This window comes from Rana temporaria, chromosome 2 (assembly GCF_905171775.1).
Source record: "Rana temporaria chromosome 2, aRanTem1.1, whole genome shotgun sequence".
In the NCBI taxonomy this organism is placed as follows: Eukaryota; Metazoa; Chordata; class Amphibia; order Anura; family Ranidae; genus Rana; species Rana temporaria.
The window spans coordinates 87,577,376-87,597,488 of NC_053490.1; the positions used below are offsets into that span (position 1 = coordinate 87,577,376).

A 20,113-nucleotide genomic window follows, 5' to 3' on the forward strand; every position below is an offset into this window, starting at 1 on the left:
TCTTAACTCATGGTCAGACAGTGAAATCAAATGTGTCATCTCACAGTCAGTCCCGTGTTGATGCAGATAGTCCAGCCAAATAAACAGTTTGTCGTTTCCCGGCTAGTGTAGACCCTTATCCAACGGCTATATCATCAGCATGGGTGTCTGTATAAGCAGCTCTCCGTCCATAGTGATAATGTCACGCTGACACGTTTCGACAGCCAATGAGTGCGCACTTCTTCATTGATGGGCGAAACATGTTAGCATGACATCATCACCGTGATCAGAGAGCTGCATATGCAGATACCCATTTAATAAATATAAAATTACATATTAATAACAATGAAAGGTATACATGCATCGCCCCATGTGCATAAATCACAAGACTACACAAACACCTATATGGAATGGACCACAAGTCAATCTCACGTGAAATAAGACATTTGTGGTAATCCTACACGTGAAGGTGGGGGGCCAACCTCAGAGTTACAGTGATAGCACTAATGGATCGCTACACATTCTGCCAGAGGCTGCTTTAGGGATTCCTGTTGGTAATGCCACAATCACAATGGGAGACATGGCATGCCCAATTCACCATACATGAGGAAAGGGAGAAATGTATAGTCAAAGAGAGGGAGGGGCCCTATATCGCAGCCAAGTAGCAGGGGCCCACCCAGGGTCCAATAAATATGAGTGACGGTGGAGTCCTTGCAGTCAAATTGTAAGGAGCCAATCAGGATGTGTACCACCAGTAACTAAAGTCTTGTATGTTGGCTCACTGATAATTAAGGCTCCACAGAAGATGGGTAGCCACCGCTGATCCCAGATGCAAACAGACCCCCAAATGGGCACAGCAAAGATGTCCACTGGAGCCTTATCAGTGAGCAAACATATAAGACTTTAGTTCCTGGTGGTACACATCCTGATTGGCTCCTTACAATTTGACTGCAAGGACTCCACCGTCACTCATATTTATTAAACCCTGGGTGGGCCCCTGCTACCTCGCTGCAATATAGGGCACCTCCCTCTTTGACTGACTACACATTCCTCCCTTTCCTCATGTATAGTGAACTGGGCACTCAATGCCTCCCATCATGATTATGGCATTACCAACAGGATCCCCTGAAAAAGCCTCTGGCGAAATCGTAGCAATCTATCGGTGCCATCACAGTGACTCTGGAGTTGGCCCCCACATTCATGTGTAGGATTACCACACGTCTTATTTCATGCGAGATGGACTTGTGAGCCAATCCATATAGGTGTCCGTGTAGCCTTGTGATTATACAAATGGGGGAGATATATATATATATATATATATATATATATATATATATATATATATATATATATATATATATATATATATATATATATATATATATATATATATATATATATATATATATATATATATATATATATATATATATATATAGACAGCATGTATACATTTCATGTTTTTTTATATGCAATTTAATATTTGTTAAATAAAATGTATATTACACACACACGTGAGCAGTTTATTTTTAAATTTGGGGCCACAATGGCACCTTTAAAGTCCATTTTCCTCTTTCTTCCCCTTTTTTTCCCCAAAGGCCAACGTGGCACCAATATTTAAAAAAGGGCCAATATATTATTCCCTGGTAACTACAGACCAGTAAGCCTAACATCAATAGTCTGCAAGATATTGGAGGGGATAAAGGGACTACATACAAGATTTTAGTAATGAAAACTGTATCAACAGTAATCAGCATGGATTCATGAAAAAATGTTCTTGCCAGACCAATTAGCCCTCTATGAAGAAGTGAGCTGCTATCTAGATAAAGGAAGGGCTGTGGATGTGGTGTATCTAGAATTTTCAAAAGCATTTGATACAGCTCCCCACAAGAGTTTACTGCACAAACTAAGGTCTGTTGGCAAAGACCATATAGTGAGTACCTGGATTAAAAACTGGCTATAGGGGCGAGTCCAAAAGGTGGTGATTGATGGGGCGTTTTTTTGGATATTTATGTTATTTTGTCTCTCACTGTTAAAATAAACCTTCCATTAAAATTATAATTTAATTTCTTTGTAAATTGGCAAACATAAAAACAGCAGAGGATCAAATACTATTTTCCCCTCAATGTATAGTCAGATTACAGAGGGCTGAGGCCCCTCTCCCTGTCCAATTGAAACAGCACTGGACCAGCTGTTGTGTACCACTAGAGGGACCTCTTATTTGAGTTATGTTGATCTCTTTCATGTATGGCCATTTCTGTTCTCTCGATTGTTGTTGGTCTACCATGCTATAATATGCATATTGAACAGCCTGCAGCGGAATATCTCAATAACCCAACTGCAATTAAAAATCAGTGCTGCCAAATAGAAAAAAGTGAGTAACATGATCAAGGTACTCAGGTATAGCAGGTATTTCTGTTTGCTCCCAAAGTGGAGTGAAGGGGTGGCAAAAAAAAAAAAAAGAGGGGAATTTAAAGTATAACCAAAGTCAATACTTTTTTTTGTAGTAGAGTGGATGGGATATTTAAAATACCAGCCAGGGTTTTATTGCCGTCTTTGTCCCAATTTAGGGAGATTTACCATCTATACATGTCCTGGTAATTTATCACCCCTCACTTCCTGTTGTAGCTTTTAAACAGGAAGTGAAGGGAAATCTCACTCAATGGCAAAAATAACTGACAGGGATTATAATACTTCTTTAGATTGCCCTGCATGATGTAAAAAAAAAATTATTTTTATTTTAGGCGTTTCTCAAAACCTTTAGGTTTTGCTGTGACTGGTCATTAAGAATCCAGAATACTGGTTCCAGAAAATATACTCCCAATGTCCTCCTAATTAACCTGTATGTTTTGTGTGATGCGATTGTGACTCTGAATAAAAGGAAAAAGTAAAGCCTTACTCCAATTGTACCTACAGGTAAGCCTATAATCAGACTTACCTGTAGTTACTGTAAACATCTCCTAAACTTGCACCGTTTAGGAGATATTTACTGTATACACTGTTGACGGCATCGGCGCATGTGCTCTGAAGGAACAGCCTGCTTGTGCCATTTCTACAGGACCGGCGGCACCTGTGTGCATGCGAGTGAGTGATGTAATCGCGGCTCCGGCCAATCATAGCACCGGAGCCCACAAACCCAGAAGGAGCTCTGGGAAACGTGTCGGCCCGGTCAGCGGTGTGCCTGTGCCGATCCAGGGCATCGTTCCAAGCTAAGTATTTCATAATGAGCTAGTATGCGATGCCTTTGTGGAGGTTTACAACAACCTCTGAAAAAGGTAAATGCGGTAAAATTTAAAAATGTTCTATAGTTTGAGCTCTGGATGGTATATGTCCAGTTGCCCAGAGCAGCCTTTTAAATTAGGCTAAAATAAAAACAAATTATGAATGTTTCAACTTAGGAATTGCAAATATCTAAAGCTTTACTTTAGTAAACCAAGAAACGAGACCCCCATTTTTCCCTCTGCTAATCCATGCTGTTAAAAAAAGCCATTTTAAATCATGTATTTAAAACACCTAATTCTTCATATGTAGTTACACTGCAAAAAAAAAGAAAAAAAAAAAGTATGATAGTCACGTTGCCATTTACTAATGCAAGATCTGATTTTGGAGGAAAGAGCCTTGAAAGTATTTTGACGAGACAAATGATCACTCTACTTGTAAACCATCCAACGTGTGTTAATACACTTTATAAAAAAAAAAAAAAAGTGCATGTTAGTAATGTCCAGCCACTGATCAACTTACCAAATCTCTATGTAAAACCCAGTTGGCATGCAGGTAGTGAATGCCATCTAAGATCTGATACAGTAGCGACTTCACCATTCCCCGAGGTAACTGCACTGGTTTTTTGTTGGCTTTAGAAGCTCTGTGAAATTTGATTATGTGCTGAAAGAAGCAAAAACACATTTGGCAATGAGGAGAGAGACATGGGAAAAAAAGGTCATTTCTATTCAATTCAAGCCTCCCTTTATTCCTGGAAATTTCATTCAATAAAAAACAAAACAAGGGCAATATAAAAAAAATGGAAAGGAACCCAAGACAATTTACTGTTAGGAGGAAAGAAAACAAACATGCATAATGAGCACTCTTGTATAACCCAAGATTTATTTTCCTAGCAGCAGAAATAGAAACACTGAATGCCGATCATAGATAAAGAATTAATAGGTTCATATTGTCCATCGTAGCACTGGGCTTGGCCCCAGGACAATTCTGCAGTTTAAGTTTTATGGGCACTGCTATGCACAGCACATGACATTTTCTGCATCTAAAATTTACAAAGATAAATGTGTTTTTAAAACTATAACAAGATTATATATATATATATATATATATATATATATATATATATATATATATATATATATATATATATATATATATATATATATATATATATATATATATATATATATATATATATATATATATATATATATATATATATATAGCCTATGTAGGTTCAGGACAGCAAAACAATTGTTAATGTTTTATTATAGGAAAATATCGCATTTCCCTTTTACTTTACAGCAAGTAGGTGGCATTCTACAGTCAAAATCAACACAGCAGAGCCGAAGAGGACAGATTACACACACTGCTCAGGACGTCAGACACACGTTTACTTACCTTAACGACATTCTGTCGTCACCGCGTTGTGCGCCAGACCCGGGTGGCTGAATCGAAGAGCCGGCCGGCTCGATTGTATTTTATTATGCCTTATCTCACTTCTTCGATGCAAGTGTGCATTTTTATGTTACTTATTACATTTTTAAGGGTTTTACACTATGCCAGTCACTTCCTTTTTTTTATGTGGTGCATCCTGAATTGCTACGTTGTTTGAGACAGCTTCTATGCAATCACTATGGCTCCTGCTATTAAGGTTTTTAGGGATGCTCTCTTGAAAGATCTAGAATTGCTTCCAGTTAAAAATAGTAGAGTCGACCAGGACCTTTTGGTTGGTCTAAACTCTTTGTGTGATAACAAAAATATTGTCATTAGGCCTGCCGACAAGGGTGGGGGTATTGTTGTCCTTAATCGTTCGGATTACTTACTCGAAATGAATAGAATTTTGGAGGATCGCGATACTTATACCCCCTTGAAATCCGACCCCAAGAACAATTATTTGGAACAACTTGATCGTATTGTTAAGCATGGCTATAGGGAAGGTATCATCACCAAGAAGGAGAGGGCCTATTTGGTCCCTTTGGCCCCTAGAACACCAATAATATATTATCTCCCCAAGATTCATAAAAGTCAAACCTGCCCCCCGGGACGCCCCATAGTGAGTGGGATTGATTCCCTCACTTCCCGGGTGGGCAGGTATATAGACTTTTTCCTCCAACCGTTGGTGGCAGCGATGCCCTCACTCCTCAAAGATTCACGGCATACCATCAATATTTTGTCCAGCCTTAAACCATCTCCCAATGTATGGCTCGTCACTGCGGACGTTACATCATTATATACCATAATTCCGCATGACCTAGGATTATTTGCTGTGGAGTATTATCTGAGGCGAGATTCGGGCTTGTTTGACGAACAAATCTGTTTTATTTTGGATTTACTCCATTTTGCAGCCTCTCGCAATTATTTTTGGTTCCAGAACCAGTTCTACCGTCAAGATAGAGGTGTGGCGATGGGGGCTAAATATGCCCCCAGTTTGGCCAACCTCTTTATGGCCCTATGGGAGGAGGATGTCGTCTATGTTAGCCAGACACCACAGCTCAAGCTGTGGAAGAGGTACATTGACGACATCCTCCTCCTGTGGGAGGGATCCCTTGAAGATCTACAAGCCTATATGGAGCTGTTAAATAACAACTCTAGGGGCATCCATTTAGACTTTGAGGCAAGCCAGTCCAGTATTAGCTTTTTAGATTTGAAGATTTCTATTATGGGCGACAAATTTGTTACATCCACGCACTTCAAAAAAACTGACCGTAACTCATACATCCCAGTCGATAGTTGTCATCACAAGTCCTGGCTACAGTCCGTACCCAAGAGTCAATATCTGAGAATCAGACGGAACTGTACTAATCAGCAGGAGTTCCTTCAACAGAGTGATCTCCTGACTGAAAGGTTTTTAGAAAAGGGATACTCATTAGGCCCTCTTATGGCCACTTTGGATGAGGTAAAGACTATTGATAGAGAAACTCTTCTTATCACAAAACCCCCCAAAGAAAAGAACTTATCCTTGGTCCCATTTCTGACTACTTTTTCAACTCAACATCATAGTGTCAAGAAACTAGTCAGAAAACACTGGCACATTTTACAAAATGATCCTATACTTGGTCCTGTTTTACCCTCTGCACCACAAGTTATTTTCAGAGGTGTTTCAGCTTTGAGACACAGACTGGCCCCTAATGTCATAGAACCACCTCCTTCGAGGATGACATTTTTGGATTCCTTTACAGGGTTTTATCAATGTAGGAATTGTCGGGTGTGCTCCCTTAATGGGTGCACACATAGACGAACTCACGTTTTTTCTTCCACTTCTACCTCAGAGGAACATAAGATCAAACCATTCATAACTTGTTCTACTGTAGGGGTAGTGTACCTGCTCCAATGCCCATGTGGGTTACAATATATTGGCAGAACGAAAAGACCTCTTTTAGTCAGGCTTAATGAGCACATTACGAACATCCTAAATGGATATACCAACCATTCAGTGTCTAAACACTATTTATCACACAACAAAGACCCCTCCAAAACAGTTTTTCTGGGGATCGACAAGTATACCCCACACTGGCGAGGAGGATCTTTGGTTAGAAGTATTTCTAGACTTGAAATGGGATGGATCCATAAGGTCAAATGCTATACTCCCCACGGATTAAATGTGGAGGTAGATATTAACGCATTTATTAATAATGCTTAACTAATTTTTTATCATTTTTAATTATTCCTTTATATTAAGTTATCCGACCTTATTGTATGACAATTTGAATCGAGTCCTCCATAGGCTGTATTTGTTATATGACAACTTGAGTCGAGCCCGCCATAGGCTGTATTTTGTGTGGATCCTTAATGGGGCGAGCTCCACTATTTTATAAGCAATCTCGAGCATATACGCCTTGATTCCCCCCTATTCCCTTTATGGTTATATGTGGTTTTGGAGAGGGTTGTCTACTAATAACTATGATATATGTGTTAGTAGTGTCATTTAAGGACCTCTCTCTTTTTTGGTATTATTTTACTATTAATACAATTTTATTTTTATTTTTATATAATTTTTATTATTAATTTTACGTTTTGGCCCTTTAAGGGAGTTCATGTACTGTATAACTAGGGTTTTATTATATCCAGCCTGTTGGCTGTTTCATCAACCTACGTATAGAGGGGTTGATCTCCCTTTTATATATCTGTCATTATATCACAATATTCTATAATAAGAATTTTTGGGCCTTATTCTTTTATGCGTGGCAAACGGCACTCTGTCTTGGGCCATAGTGGTTGGCTCGACTCGAGAGTGTATATAGCCCTGATCTTTTTAGATCTCATCATGTTAACATTATCCTATCATTTTGTTATTGTGATTATTACCTATATGTCAATTTTTGGTATGATTTTAAATGCTGCCTCGATGCTGCAATGATCATTCTGCGGCGTCTATGCAGTATCTGCCTTGTTATGTGTTGCGGCTTCCACGATTGGCTGTTCCCTGTCGCGTGTTAGCCGGGACCGTATCCATATCGAGGCTTGGTTCTTGTATTGTGTATATAAGCGCGACACGTCATTGCGTCGCCCGTTCCGCAGACGACGTCACATACTGACGAAACGTACGTCGGGAGGAGGAGACGCTTTGACGTGCTGCGTCTAGGTCCAGAGGACGGGCGTTCGTATTAGCCGGCCGGCTCGAAATTTATATGCTGATTTTACCTGTTTTTATGCAAGTGTTATCTACCTTATTAAATTGTTTCCCTACGGTACATCACTATGTGGAATTCCTCTTTTTTATGGTGATTTACTCGGCTATACTGTATGAGGGAGCCGTTTGCTTTGGTTGATCCTTCTGAAGTTAACCCCTAAAGGCCCTGGCTGGGTTTGGCCACAAGCTCCTTATTTACATTTATCTGGTAAGAGTCCCCCTTATTCGGTGATTCTTTTTGGTGGAGGCTTTCCCTTGGTGTGCCTATATTTGTGATATCTACGGTACATCACCATTTGTTGCCTATACATTTATTTTCATGCTCCTTGGATACCGGATCTATCCACCTACATTGGAGGAATACCATCCGGATTTCCAGTAAAGATCCTAGCTGGGGAGTTCAGCTGCAAGCCTTGTTTGCTTGCCCTTCTGGTAAGCGCATAGACATTTATCCATTTACTGCACCGGTGGAGGATTTTTGTGTGTTCAGTCACGGGCACAACTTCATTCAACAATTTATTCACTTAAAAACTTTTTATTATATACTTGTATCATTCACGATTTTTTGTATATGGACACTATTTAATTATATCAATCAAATTGATATTCCTCATTTACCCTTGGTTAGCGCAACTTATTTGTTTTGTTTTTGATCTTATATTGTGTGTATATCACAATTTTTGTTGCAGCTTATATATTTACATTTGTTTTTTAGTTAGTTTAGCGCAGTATCACATTTTTTCTAGCTTCTATGCAATATTAAACCACACTGAGGTATTTATGCTACCAATAGAGACCCCAGGCTGGAATATCAACCATATGCGCATATTGATCTCCTATAATTAGAGATCACATCCATCAGGTAAGCGGAAGTGTTATTGTTTGGTGGAGGCACTATCCTGTCAGCACTTTTTCCTGGACTATTCGGATCCATTGAACACTGGGGAAATTTATGTTTATATGGACACTGCATTAGTATTTTTGATTATATTCACATATTTTTTTAACCGTTGACGCTTCTGTTAATAGTATTCCTAAGGATTTTTTGGGTTTGTTCACACGGACTGCTATTTATTCACTTGATAATTTTCAGGTTTCTACCCAATTTAGGAATTAACCCCTTCTTGTTATCCTATTGAGGTCTCACAGACCCATTTACAGATATAATTTTTTTCACTTAGTCGGTATTTCATAAATTTTAATTGATATTTATCTAGCACTTCATTGTCACTAGTGTCACATTTTAGCTTGCAACAGCGCAGCTCTTCCTTTGACCATCATTATTAGTGTTGTATAAAATTTTTAGTTGCCGCTTTACTATTTATCGAATTAGCACAGTACACCCCTCTTTTACATGTTTACCTATACTAGACATGCCTGCATTATCCTGAGCCAAATTGTTTTGCTATACAGTTCAAAGCAAATGAACAGGACAGGCCCCAATGAGATGCACAGCACTCAGCAAAACAGCTAAATGAACCCTATAAGTGGCAGGGAGGGGGTGCAGGGCTGCTACACAGAGCTTGATGAAGCCTCTTAAAAATTGCCGTCTAAATGTAAACTGCTACTAAAAATAGAAACGCAGAGGTGGTCATTGCTGGCCTTCTCATGTTCATGATAGCCGCCTACTTGTTCTGGGGCAGTGAATTTAAACAAAACAAAGCCAGAATTAACCAAGCAACTAGCATATTCAGGAGGTTGGCAATAGCAACCTACATATTTCTTTTGGTGCAGGTTTCCTTTAGAATAAAACTGATTGACATTAGGTTTTGGTCCGATTCGCACTAGTGCAATTTCAGATGCCACTTGAAGTCGCACAGAATTACATGACCATTGAAATTACATGGTTTTCAATGGTGCAATTTTGGAAAAATAGGATTTTTTGTACTCACCGTAAAATCCATTTCTCTGAGTTCATGGACGGACACAGCATCCTTTGACAGTAGGGTTATATCCGCTTCCTTTAGGAGAGTTTAGGCAAAAAAAAAAGCACTTTAAGTGTTAACACCACATTCCTCAGTGCAGCTCCTCCCAGGGGGCGTGCCCCCCCGGATATAACCCACACCCCGCTCTAGCAGCCTCAGTTTGTAACAAGCAGTACAAACAAAGGAGGGGTGGGTGCTGTGTCCGTCCATGAACTCAGAGAAAGGGATTTTACGGTGAGTACAAAAATCTTATTTTCTCTTCCGTTCATGGACGGACACAGTATCCTTTGACAGTAGGGACATCCTCAAGCAGTGTCAAAAAATTTCGGGGGGTGGGGAAAACACAGCAAACCAGGCTACACCCCAAACAAAACCGGAGTTGCTCAACGGAGGAACTCCAACCATAAACTGCTGCCTGTAACATCTGCGGCAGAAGGAGGCATCAGTAGATGCACACACATCCACCTTGTAAAAATTCGAAAAAGTGTGGATCGACGACCAGGTCGCTGCCTTACACCCCTGTAACACAGAGGCATGATGCCGGAAATCCCAAGAGGCCCCGATCGCCCTGGTCGAATGCGCCGTAACCCGAAAGGGAGGCGCCCGCCCCTTCAGGGCATAGGCCTGAAGCACAATCTGTCGGATCCACCTAGAAATGGTGGCCGACGAGACTGCCAGGCCCTCTTGTAGGACCAGCCACCGACACGAACAGTGAGTCCGACTTCCGGAATGGAACCGTAGCAGATAAGTACACTCGTAGGGCCCGAACCACATCCAGAGGATGTAAAGTGGCCTCCACCTGGTATTTCGGCTGAGGACATAAGGATGGAAGAATAATGTCCACATTAATGTGAAAAGCCGAAACGACCTTTGGGAGAAAAAATGGCTGCGGCCGCAGCACCACCTCGTCCTTATGGATGACCAAGTAGGGAGCCTTGCAAGACAAGGCCGCCAGTTCAAACAGACACTCGTCTGATCGAGGTAATTGCTACCAGAAAAACAGCAACAAAAAACATCCCGAATGTCCTCAAAGGGAGCATCCTGAAGCACCGAAAGGACTAAATTCAAGTCCCATGGGGGTAGTGGAGGGCGCACCGGAGGGGCCACATGCCAGACCCCCTGAACAAACGTACGCACCAAGGAGTGCGACGCCAAGGGTCGCTGAAAGTAAACAGCCAGAGCAGAAATCTGACTCCTAACCGTACTTAAGGCGAGAGCCTGATCCACTCCCTGCTGTAAAAACAGCAGAATCCTGTACACCACGTATGTACGAGTGGTTGTATTTCATCTCCTCACACAGAGATTTAGGCCTTCCACGTATGATGGTAAATCCTACGTGAGGTAGACTTCCGTGCACGCAGCACAGTAGAGACCACCGAGCCCAATAGGCCTCGGTCCTTCAGCCCCTGGCTCTCAACAGCCACGCCGCTAAAGCCAGCGACTGTAAAGCAGGGTGGATGATCGGACCCTGCGACAAAAGATCTTCTCTCAGGGGAAGACGCTAGGGGGCGTCTGCCACCAGACGCACCAGGAGCGACGCGGCCAATCTGGGGCGGTCAGGATTGATAGAATCCCTTCGGCTTCCACTCTGCGCAGCAGGCGAGGAAGAAGCTTCAGAGGAGGGAAGGCGTAAATTAGGCGATAGTGACCCAAGGCACCACCAACGCGTCTGACCACGGGTCCTTCGACCTGGCCACGAACCGTGGCACCTTCCGATTGAGACGGGACGCTAGAAGGTCCACGTCCGGAGTGCCCCACTTTTGGCAAAGACCCTGAAACACCTGCGGGTGGAGAGACCACTCTCCTTGGTCTAATGCAGTGCGACTTAGGAAGTCGGCTTGCCAATTCTGTCCTCCCGGAATGTACACGGCCGATAGAGCCGGAACAGACCTTTCGGCCCACCGAAGGATGTGCGCGACCTCCGTCGCTGCAGCTGAACTCTGTGTGCCTCCCTGACGATATGACGTACGCCACGGCCCTAAAGATCCAGGGACCACCTGGCAAGGCACAGCTTGATTGCTCGGAGCTCCAGAATATTGATCGGTAGGCGGGACTCCTCCTGAGTCCGGTGCCCCAAACGCCCCCCCCAACCGGAGAGGCTGGCATCCGTCGTGACCACTGTCCAGTGGCATGGCAGAAAACGACTTCCTGTCCAAAGCACCGGAGACGCCAGCCACCACACCAGGGGAGACTTGACCAGTTGACTCAATTGAATCTGGCAATTCAGAGATGACGGGAGCTTGTTCCAACGTGACAGCAGTTCCCTCAGTAGCACCCTGGTGTGGAATTGGGCATATGGAACCGCCTCGAAAGAGGCCACCATTAGACCCAGAACCCTCATGCAGAATCGCAGAGATGACCACTTCTGGGTCGACAACTGCTGCACTGCAGATTGCAGAGTCTGAAGTTTCTCCGTTAGGAGAAAAACTCTCGCCTCGGCGGAATCCAGGACTAGTTCCCGGTATTCCAGTCCCTGAGACGGAACCAACACTGACTTCTGGACAATACAGAAGCCAGCCGAACTCTTGGAGAGTCTGACACGTGATAGACACATCCTCTTCTAATTCTGAGCCTGAAGAAGCTCGCAGGAGAAGGTCGTCCAGATATCCCACGATAGCGACCCCCCGCTGTCTCACCAGGGCGAGTATCGGGGCAAGCACCTTGGTGAAAACCTGTGGTGCAGATGCCAAGCTGAACGGGAGGGCCACAAATTGAAAATGGTCCTTCCCGACCACAAAGCACAGAAATCTCTGGTGCTTTGAGCATATGGGAACATGCAGGTACGCGTTCATGACATCCAAGGACGCCAGAAAATCCCCCTGATGGAGTGCCGCTATTACCGAGCGAATCGACACCATCCTGAAGTTTTGCACTTTGACAAAACAAACGAGGGCCTTGAGGTCCAGGATGGGACGGACCACGTCTTTCTTGGGGACTACAAACAGATTGGAGTAAAACCCCTGAGACCGTTCCACCGAGGGAACTGGCACAATCACTCCCCCGACCAGAAGATCCTGGACAGCCCCTGACAGAGCCAACCGGCGAACCGGAGGAAGTTGGAGGGAAAAAATCCTGTTTGGGAGTCGAGAGAAACTATCTTGTACCCCGAGGAAACTACTTTGCAACCCCAATGGTCGGAGTGGAGAGACCTCCACCGAGCCGCGAATTCGCGAAGAAGGTCCCCCACCCGAGACACGGGCGGGGGCAGACCTTCAGGCGGAAGCAGGCATGTCCGCAGACTTGTTGGGCTTGCGGTGCCAGGTGCGCTACTGCCCCGCAGCGGGGGTCTTAGCACCTTGTAAACCTTCCCCCACCGCACAGGGCGGGCGAAAAAAAACGCTTGGGGGTAGTAAAGGAGGGCCCTTGCTCATGGCGAGGCCCCTAGCCCTTCCCAGATTGTGGGAACAGTGTGCTCTTACCACCCGTGGCATCCTTAATGATGCCATACAGGGATGCCGCAAAAGACCGTTCACCCTTAAAGGGCAAATCCACCAAGGCCTTCTTTGAGGACTAGTCCGCAGACCAGCACTTCAGCCACACAAGGCGGCGCAGTACCACCGCATAGGCGGAAGCCCTGGAAAGCAAGAGCGTAACCAGGACCGACTTCACAGACAAATTTTAAACCCAGAACTACATTGTTCAGCCATGTCCTAGCAGGTCTCGGAAGCCTCCAGCTCCTGCAGCAAAAAACGTTGCCCGTACAGTCAGAGTCCGTGACACCAGAGCCCCGGCCAAAACTGGTCTCACAGCTGAACCCCCTACCGCAAAGGAGCGGGTCACAGCCTCCATTCTCCCATCTGCGGGGTCCTCAAAAGGCAGGAGCCCCATCCACATGGTGGTTAGCTCAACCTGGACACGGGAGGATCCACAGAGGAGGAGAGACCCACTTTACTAAAAAGGTCCTCCACAAAGGGATAACGGGTCGCAATGCAAAAACTGTCTGCGGCGTATCCCATTCCTTGTAGAACAAACTGTCCCAAAAAAGGAACACAAGGAAAACATTGTCAGTGCGTGGCTGTTTGCGGGACACAAAAGGGACTGGCACAGCAGGTGCCCCCGCCCCATCATCAAGTACCGAGTATCACGCCTGCAGAAAAAATAGCTCCAACAATTCCAATCAGTAATCGACCCTGTGCGCGTGGGTTAAGCCTGCATCATCTGACAATACAGAGTGTCAGATATCCCCAGAAGCAGGCCAGGGAGGGGGGGTGCCAATATACCTGACCTAAACCTGGCGAGAAAAAACGCCGACATTGCCATAGCAGATGTGGCAGGGGGAGGGGCAGCAAGGGTTAACTCAGGCTTACAGGGGAAGAAGTACCTCCAGGCTCCATAATGCCCCCGCGCTGTGTGACTTAACTGCAAAGCAGAAATACCCACGGTCACCTCCCGGCCGATACAGAGTATGGGGGGCCCCCAGGGAAACTCACCACCTCACCCGGTGATGCGCGGTCTGAGAGGAGCCTAAGGTGGTCTGAGAAGCCGGCTGCACTGCGTCTGTCCCTGTGGTGTTTTCTGCAGCGCTAAAGCGGCGACACGAGGCCAAACGAAATGCCAAGATGGCCGCCGAATGTGTAAAAAACAGCACAGGACCACAAGAAAATTTAAAAAGACAGTGACACAGCATGACAGCACAGCACAAAATTCACACCACAGCCACAAAAAGGCCCTGTAGTGAACACACACAGGCCCCTGCAGTAAACACACCCAGCCCCCGCTACGCACACAGGTCCAGGTGTACCAGAGACCCCAGAAAACCCCCCCTCACAGCCGCTACCCAAATGGGAAAGGTGGGAGAGGAAAGAAGGGAGAGAGGAAAGCAGGGCAAGCCCTCAGTCGACCTCCCAGGGGAAAATCCCAGCCAGACCACTTACTTGAGCAAGGGGGGGCCCACTACTTACCCGTCCTGCGACCACCGGCTGGAGGTATCCCAGACAGAACTAACGTCCACTAAACGGCATTAGCTGTCAGCCAGACACACTGACAAAGCCATAAAAGACCGGTCATATGTGTGCCCTAGAACAAGAAGTTCCCCGGCCGCCCTTGGAGCAACGGGGCCTGTCGTGGACGTCCCAAAGCTGAGGGCCGGCACACGCTCGATGGCCGAACATGGGGGGACTACAAGAGTCAAGACCCAGCCTGTCACCTAGTCAACTGTTGATAGAAGAATCACAGGATTCAAAAATGCAGGAACAAAATAATAAAAAACGAGAAAAATCGCAAGAAAAAAAATCTCCAGAGTACAGGGCTCCAAAGTGCCTGTCCTCTCCTGTCGTTAGGCAGGAAAAAACTGAGGCTGCTAGAGCAGGGTGTGGGTTATACCCGGGGGGAGCTGCACTGCGGAATGTGTTAACACTTAAAGTGCTTTTTTTCTGCCTAAACTCTCCTAAAGGAAGCGGATATAAACTGTCTGTGCCATATAAATCCTAAATAATAATAATATTATTATTATTATTATTAATAATAATAATAAGAAATAAAAATAATATTTACAGCCTTTAATTTCACAAAGCAACTGGGAGATCAGCATTAATGTCGAACTTGGAGACTTTTTTTTTTAAATCTTCAGCAAGTCTTATAACTTAATCAGCTCCCCTTCGTTTATATGCGATTGCTCTGCAGCCAATATTTTTAAGAACTATGAAAAACCAAACAAGTGGGTTAAAGTCCTTTAAAAAAGTGTCGGAAAGCCTTCATTCTGGATAGTCTTTTCATGAATCTTAAATGTGCATTTAAAAAAAAAGCAGCAGTATAGCTTGTGTGCTATGTAAATATGCACCGTGACCCTGTCGCTGGACAAAAAATGTTTTAATATATACAAGTAATGGAAAAAGTCCAGTTCTTATAGCACATGTACACTGCCCTTTCAATTCATTCCTATGGCTGGGCCTGTACTCATTGAGGCCCCAGCCATACACGTGATTTGGGCAAACAGGCAAGGACAACGTTAAGTTTTCCTTTAACTGAGAAAAATGCAATAGCATTAGCAAGAGGTTCCATTGTTCATGGAAAACGTTAGAGACTTGCCTGGAAAAGTGATTATGGGGTGAGAACTTTGCAGTTTTTTTTTTTTTTTCTCATAAAACAAACAAGTTATCATCTGATAACTGCTTTTCCAGGAATCCTTCAGGGCGGTATGTTGCTACAAAAGAAGATTATTAACATGTCAAATGGTAGATGGCTGGAATCATGTGCAATAACCCTACAAGTTACAGGTTTAAGAACTGTGATTGGTATGCATGAACGTGAAAGATAGGATTACCTGCTGACTGAAGCTCCAACAGCCAGAACCCTATGAGCAATCAATGTGCAAAAACCCATGAGAAAAAAAAAAAAAAAAAAAAACACACAGGGCATCAGGCTGTGAATTTCATATATAAAAGAGATACCAATTGCATTTCTTGGACCTGTAACTGGTAGGGATATTGCACATGGTTCCAGTCAACTACCATTAAAATTTTTTTTTTAATAATCTCCTTACTTCCATAGTAACTTACAGTCCTGGAAGGATGAATGGGTTTGACAGAAAAAAAACTGTACCACTCTAACCAAACATTCTCCCATTCATGTCTCCATTCAGTATTGGGGGGGGGGGGGGAGAAAACCGGATCAGGAAGATTACTACGGGCAACAAAGTACAGTGCTTTTATTGATAACACCAATTACTTTTTCTTCAGTTATTTCAGTGGTTACTATTACTAGTCTTCTTCTGAAACACTTAAAAAGATATACTTTGTAGGGGATTGATCCCACCACAGACCTTATAATCTCCCGCACATCTCTATCTTTCTAATCTTTCATAACAGGAAGACCGAAAGAGAAGAGTTGCTGAGAGGCCGAGTACTTGAATTGGACACCTGATAATGCAGGCACACAAAATAATGCATTTAACACCCTGTGCCAGCAATGTGAAAGCATTTTAGTTGTAGTCAGGCTAATGAAAGGCTAGACGCTGGAACACTGCCGACTATGTGCACTTTCAAAATGCCCTTGCCAAGAATCTCAGCCAGGGCCGGAAGCCTGGACACTGCACTTGATATGGTAACACAGGGCTTCAGTATACTTGGCTGAAAGGGGAGCTGGATCCATTGAGTTCTGCCTATGCCACTATCTTTATCTGGGATGTTTATACAGAGCAAAGTAAAACAAATGAATTGAAAAGGCCAATGAAAAGAGAGAAAAAATAAATAAAAAAAATGTTCTTTCGATGAAATAGAAACCACATTAGGAAAGATGTGGGCATTACTTGGATTTTTAACAGCAAAAAGAATGGGATTCTGTTTTAGTCAAAGTACGATAGAGACACCTATAACAACGGGTTCTAATAAAAGTAAAAAAAAAAAATTGAGCCTGTTTAGCTCAGTACACACAAACATTTATTAAAAGCATTATTACTGGACCCGAGGCCAGTTAAAATAATAATGCGGTTATCCATGCTTTTCTAGCACAGAAATAAGGCCTGCCAGTTGGCAGGCTTTTATTGTAGAAGAGAATGTGTAGAATTTCTCCTCTGCCTGCTTTTTTTTTTTTTTTAGAAGACCCCTTGCACACGGGGCATCTACTTCCTGTGCATACAATCCTGAGATTTTAGTGCCCCAGAGAAATAAAGTTGCCGTATCCAGCCTCACTGCCTGCAGTCTATCAAAGACTATGGCAAGCTGAACGTTGTACCAGATGCTACTCATGTTTAGGGCCCTATGTGTTCAGAGATAAATGTTTGGTGAGCAGAATTATTTGTGTTCCAACCATTTGATCTTGAATACAAAAAGAACGCCAAGGAGTCATTCACACCTGAGCATATCGTTTTCAGGCAGAGAGACGTGCGATTTTGATGCAATTTTGTACAGGTCAAAAGGTCACCAATGTAAAAAGCAGATAAACGTCCCAAATCTGCCTAAGGGCTCTTTCACACGGGCAGACCGTATGTCCGCTTATTCATCCATCCATCCATGTATAGATGAAAAAGGGACATACATTGATCCCTATTAAATTGTGGATGTCCGCTGACACCCAATCTCACCCGGTTCCGCAATCCTCCGATTCTGCAGACGGAGGAAAAAACGATTTTTTCATCCTTCTGCGGATCGGATGAACACGGACAGACAGTGTGCGGGGACCACCCTGTCATCCGCTGGCTCAGCGGGGATCAGCGGAGCGATCACCGCTGAGCAAGCGAAGGTTCACGGGGCGGATCATCACGGATCCGTCCCATGTAAAAGAGGCCTTAAAAATAAAAAGTCACAGAACTTGTTTGAGCTTCAGGCGTTTTGGAGCTTCAGGCGTTTTGGAGTGGAGATATGAACCATCTCCAGCGTTTTGTAGCTTCAAGCTACAAAACACTCAGGTGTGAATGGGATCTAAATGTGAGTTCCACCCGATACAGCATTTGGCCGCACAATAAACGGACAAGATTGCAGACACAGGAGATAGATGACCAGTGTGCAAGGAGCCTAAAATGTACCCAAAGTCATGCATGTGCATCTCAGAACATCTCGGTGCCATGATGAATTAAAGGGGAGTTCCACCCACAATTTCACTTCTTTAAATATAAATACCCCTGTAATACACAAGCTTAATGTATTCTAGTAAAGTTAGTCTGTAAACTAAGGTCCGTTTTGTTAGGTTGTTACAGCATTTAAATAGTTTATAATCTAGAAATAGGCCGTGGCCATCTTAAGTGTGGGCATCATGAAGCCAGACTGTATGACTTCCTGGATTTCAGCTTTGCATATCTCGCACATGCTCAGTGCACAAGCAATGTAATAGGTTTCAGTCAGGTTTGCAAGGACTACTGGGAAACATGATGCCTATCCCAGAAACCCTTGCAAATAGCCTAGGCAAATAAGGAGGAGGAAGTAATGAAGGACTACAAAATAAAGGTATTTACAAGCAACAAATTAAATAAAAATTGTCCATTCTGAACACTATGAGATTAGAGCATGCAGCACAGACAAACATAACAAAATGGGTGGAACTCCACTTTAACATCTGTGTAGAGTCTTCCCTGGCTGGCCAATCAAAATGTTCAAAGACTGTGGAACTGGGAGAAGACTTGCGGCACTTCTATGGTCATAACTAGGGTTGTCCAGATACCGATACCAGTATCGGTATCGGGACCGATACCGAGTATTTGCGGGAGTACTCGTACTCGCGCAAATACCCCCGATACCTAAATAGAATACTTTCCCCCCCTTTCCCCCCCCGCCGCTGCCGCCGCATCGCGCCGCCGCATCGAGGGACATGGCTAGAGGGACATTGCTGCATATGTGAGGGACATGGCTGCATATGTGAGGGACATGGCTAGAGGGACATGGCTGCATATGTGAGGGACATGGCTAGAGGGACATGGCTGCATATGTGAGGGACATGGCTAGAGGGACATGGCTGCATATGTGGGGGACATGGCTGCATATGGGGGGGACATGGCTGCATTTGGGGACACATTTAAAAAAAGTATCGGTATTCGGTATCGGCGACTACTTGAAAAAAAGTATCGGTACTTGTACTCGGTCCTAAAAAAGTGGTATCGGGACAACCCTAGTCATAACTAAAGGGCAGGTAAGCCCTGCTTTAAAGATTAAGTAGAGACTTGCATACAACTGCAGCCATTTCTGGTTCCACTGGTAATTCTGATGGGTGTTTTTTCACCAAAATTGCCATATGCTAATCTAATCTAATTTCATAACACTTGTTTCACTTTTATATGAAGCTCCCCTCTAAAGCAAAACCTTTTTTACTGAAAGCACACAAGTTTTAAGTCTCTAGACTGCCTATAAATCAGCTTTTATCCTGTTGGCACAAGCCATATATGGCATCATCTTGTACAAACCGACTGCACAATATCAGCAAGAGACAAGATCAGAGTGTGGCCACAAGCAAACCGTTTTTTTGCATTGTAAGAATATGATTTCTAATGACTTCTCTATAGTGAGAAGCATACAGAAACACTGGGGAGTATATTTCTATGCAGCAGGACTGCTTAGGGCAATATATGCAAACCATGAGCTTGCTTTGACTGTAGCAACAGGGTAAAGTAAGCTGTTGCTCTCTTAGACATACATATGTAAGCACTGGCATTCTTCACCCAGTAAAGCATGCCAAGCCAGAGTCCAAACATTTTGACATTTGTACTTTTTCAGGATGACAAGTGGGCAATAAACAACATAGTTATGTAGTAATTTTTAAAGGGGTTGTAAAGGTAAAACATTATTTCCTAAATAGCTTCCTTAACTTTAGTGCAGTCCTCCTTCACTTACCTCATCCTTCCATTTTGCTTTTAAATGTCCTTATTTCTTCTGATAAATCCTCACTTCCTGTTCTTGTCTGTAACTTCACATAGTAATGCAAGGTTTTCTCC

General features: G+C 43.7%; 1 protein-coding gene across 1 annotated transcript in view; it reads right to left on the reverse strand.

The window, feature by feature from the left end:
- Positions 1-20,113, reverse strand: part of CDK8 (cyclin dependent kinase 8) — a 106,213-nt gene that overhangs the window by 51,160 nt on the left and 34,940 nt on the right. Inside the window, exon 4 of the mRNA XM_040340492.1 lies at positions 3,721-3,861. Within this exon, the coding sequence (XP_040196426.1) occupies positions 3,721-3,861 (141 nt within the window). The remainder of the gene's footprint in view (positions 1-3,720; positions 3,862-20,113) is intronic.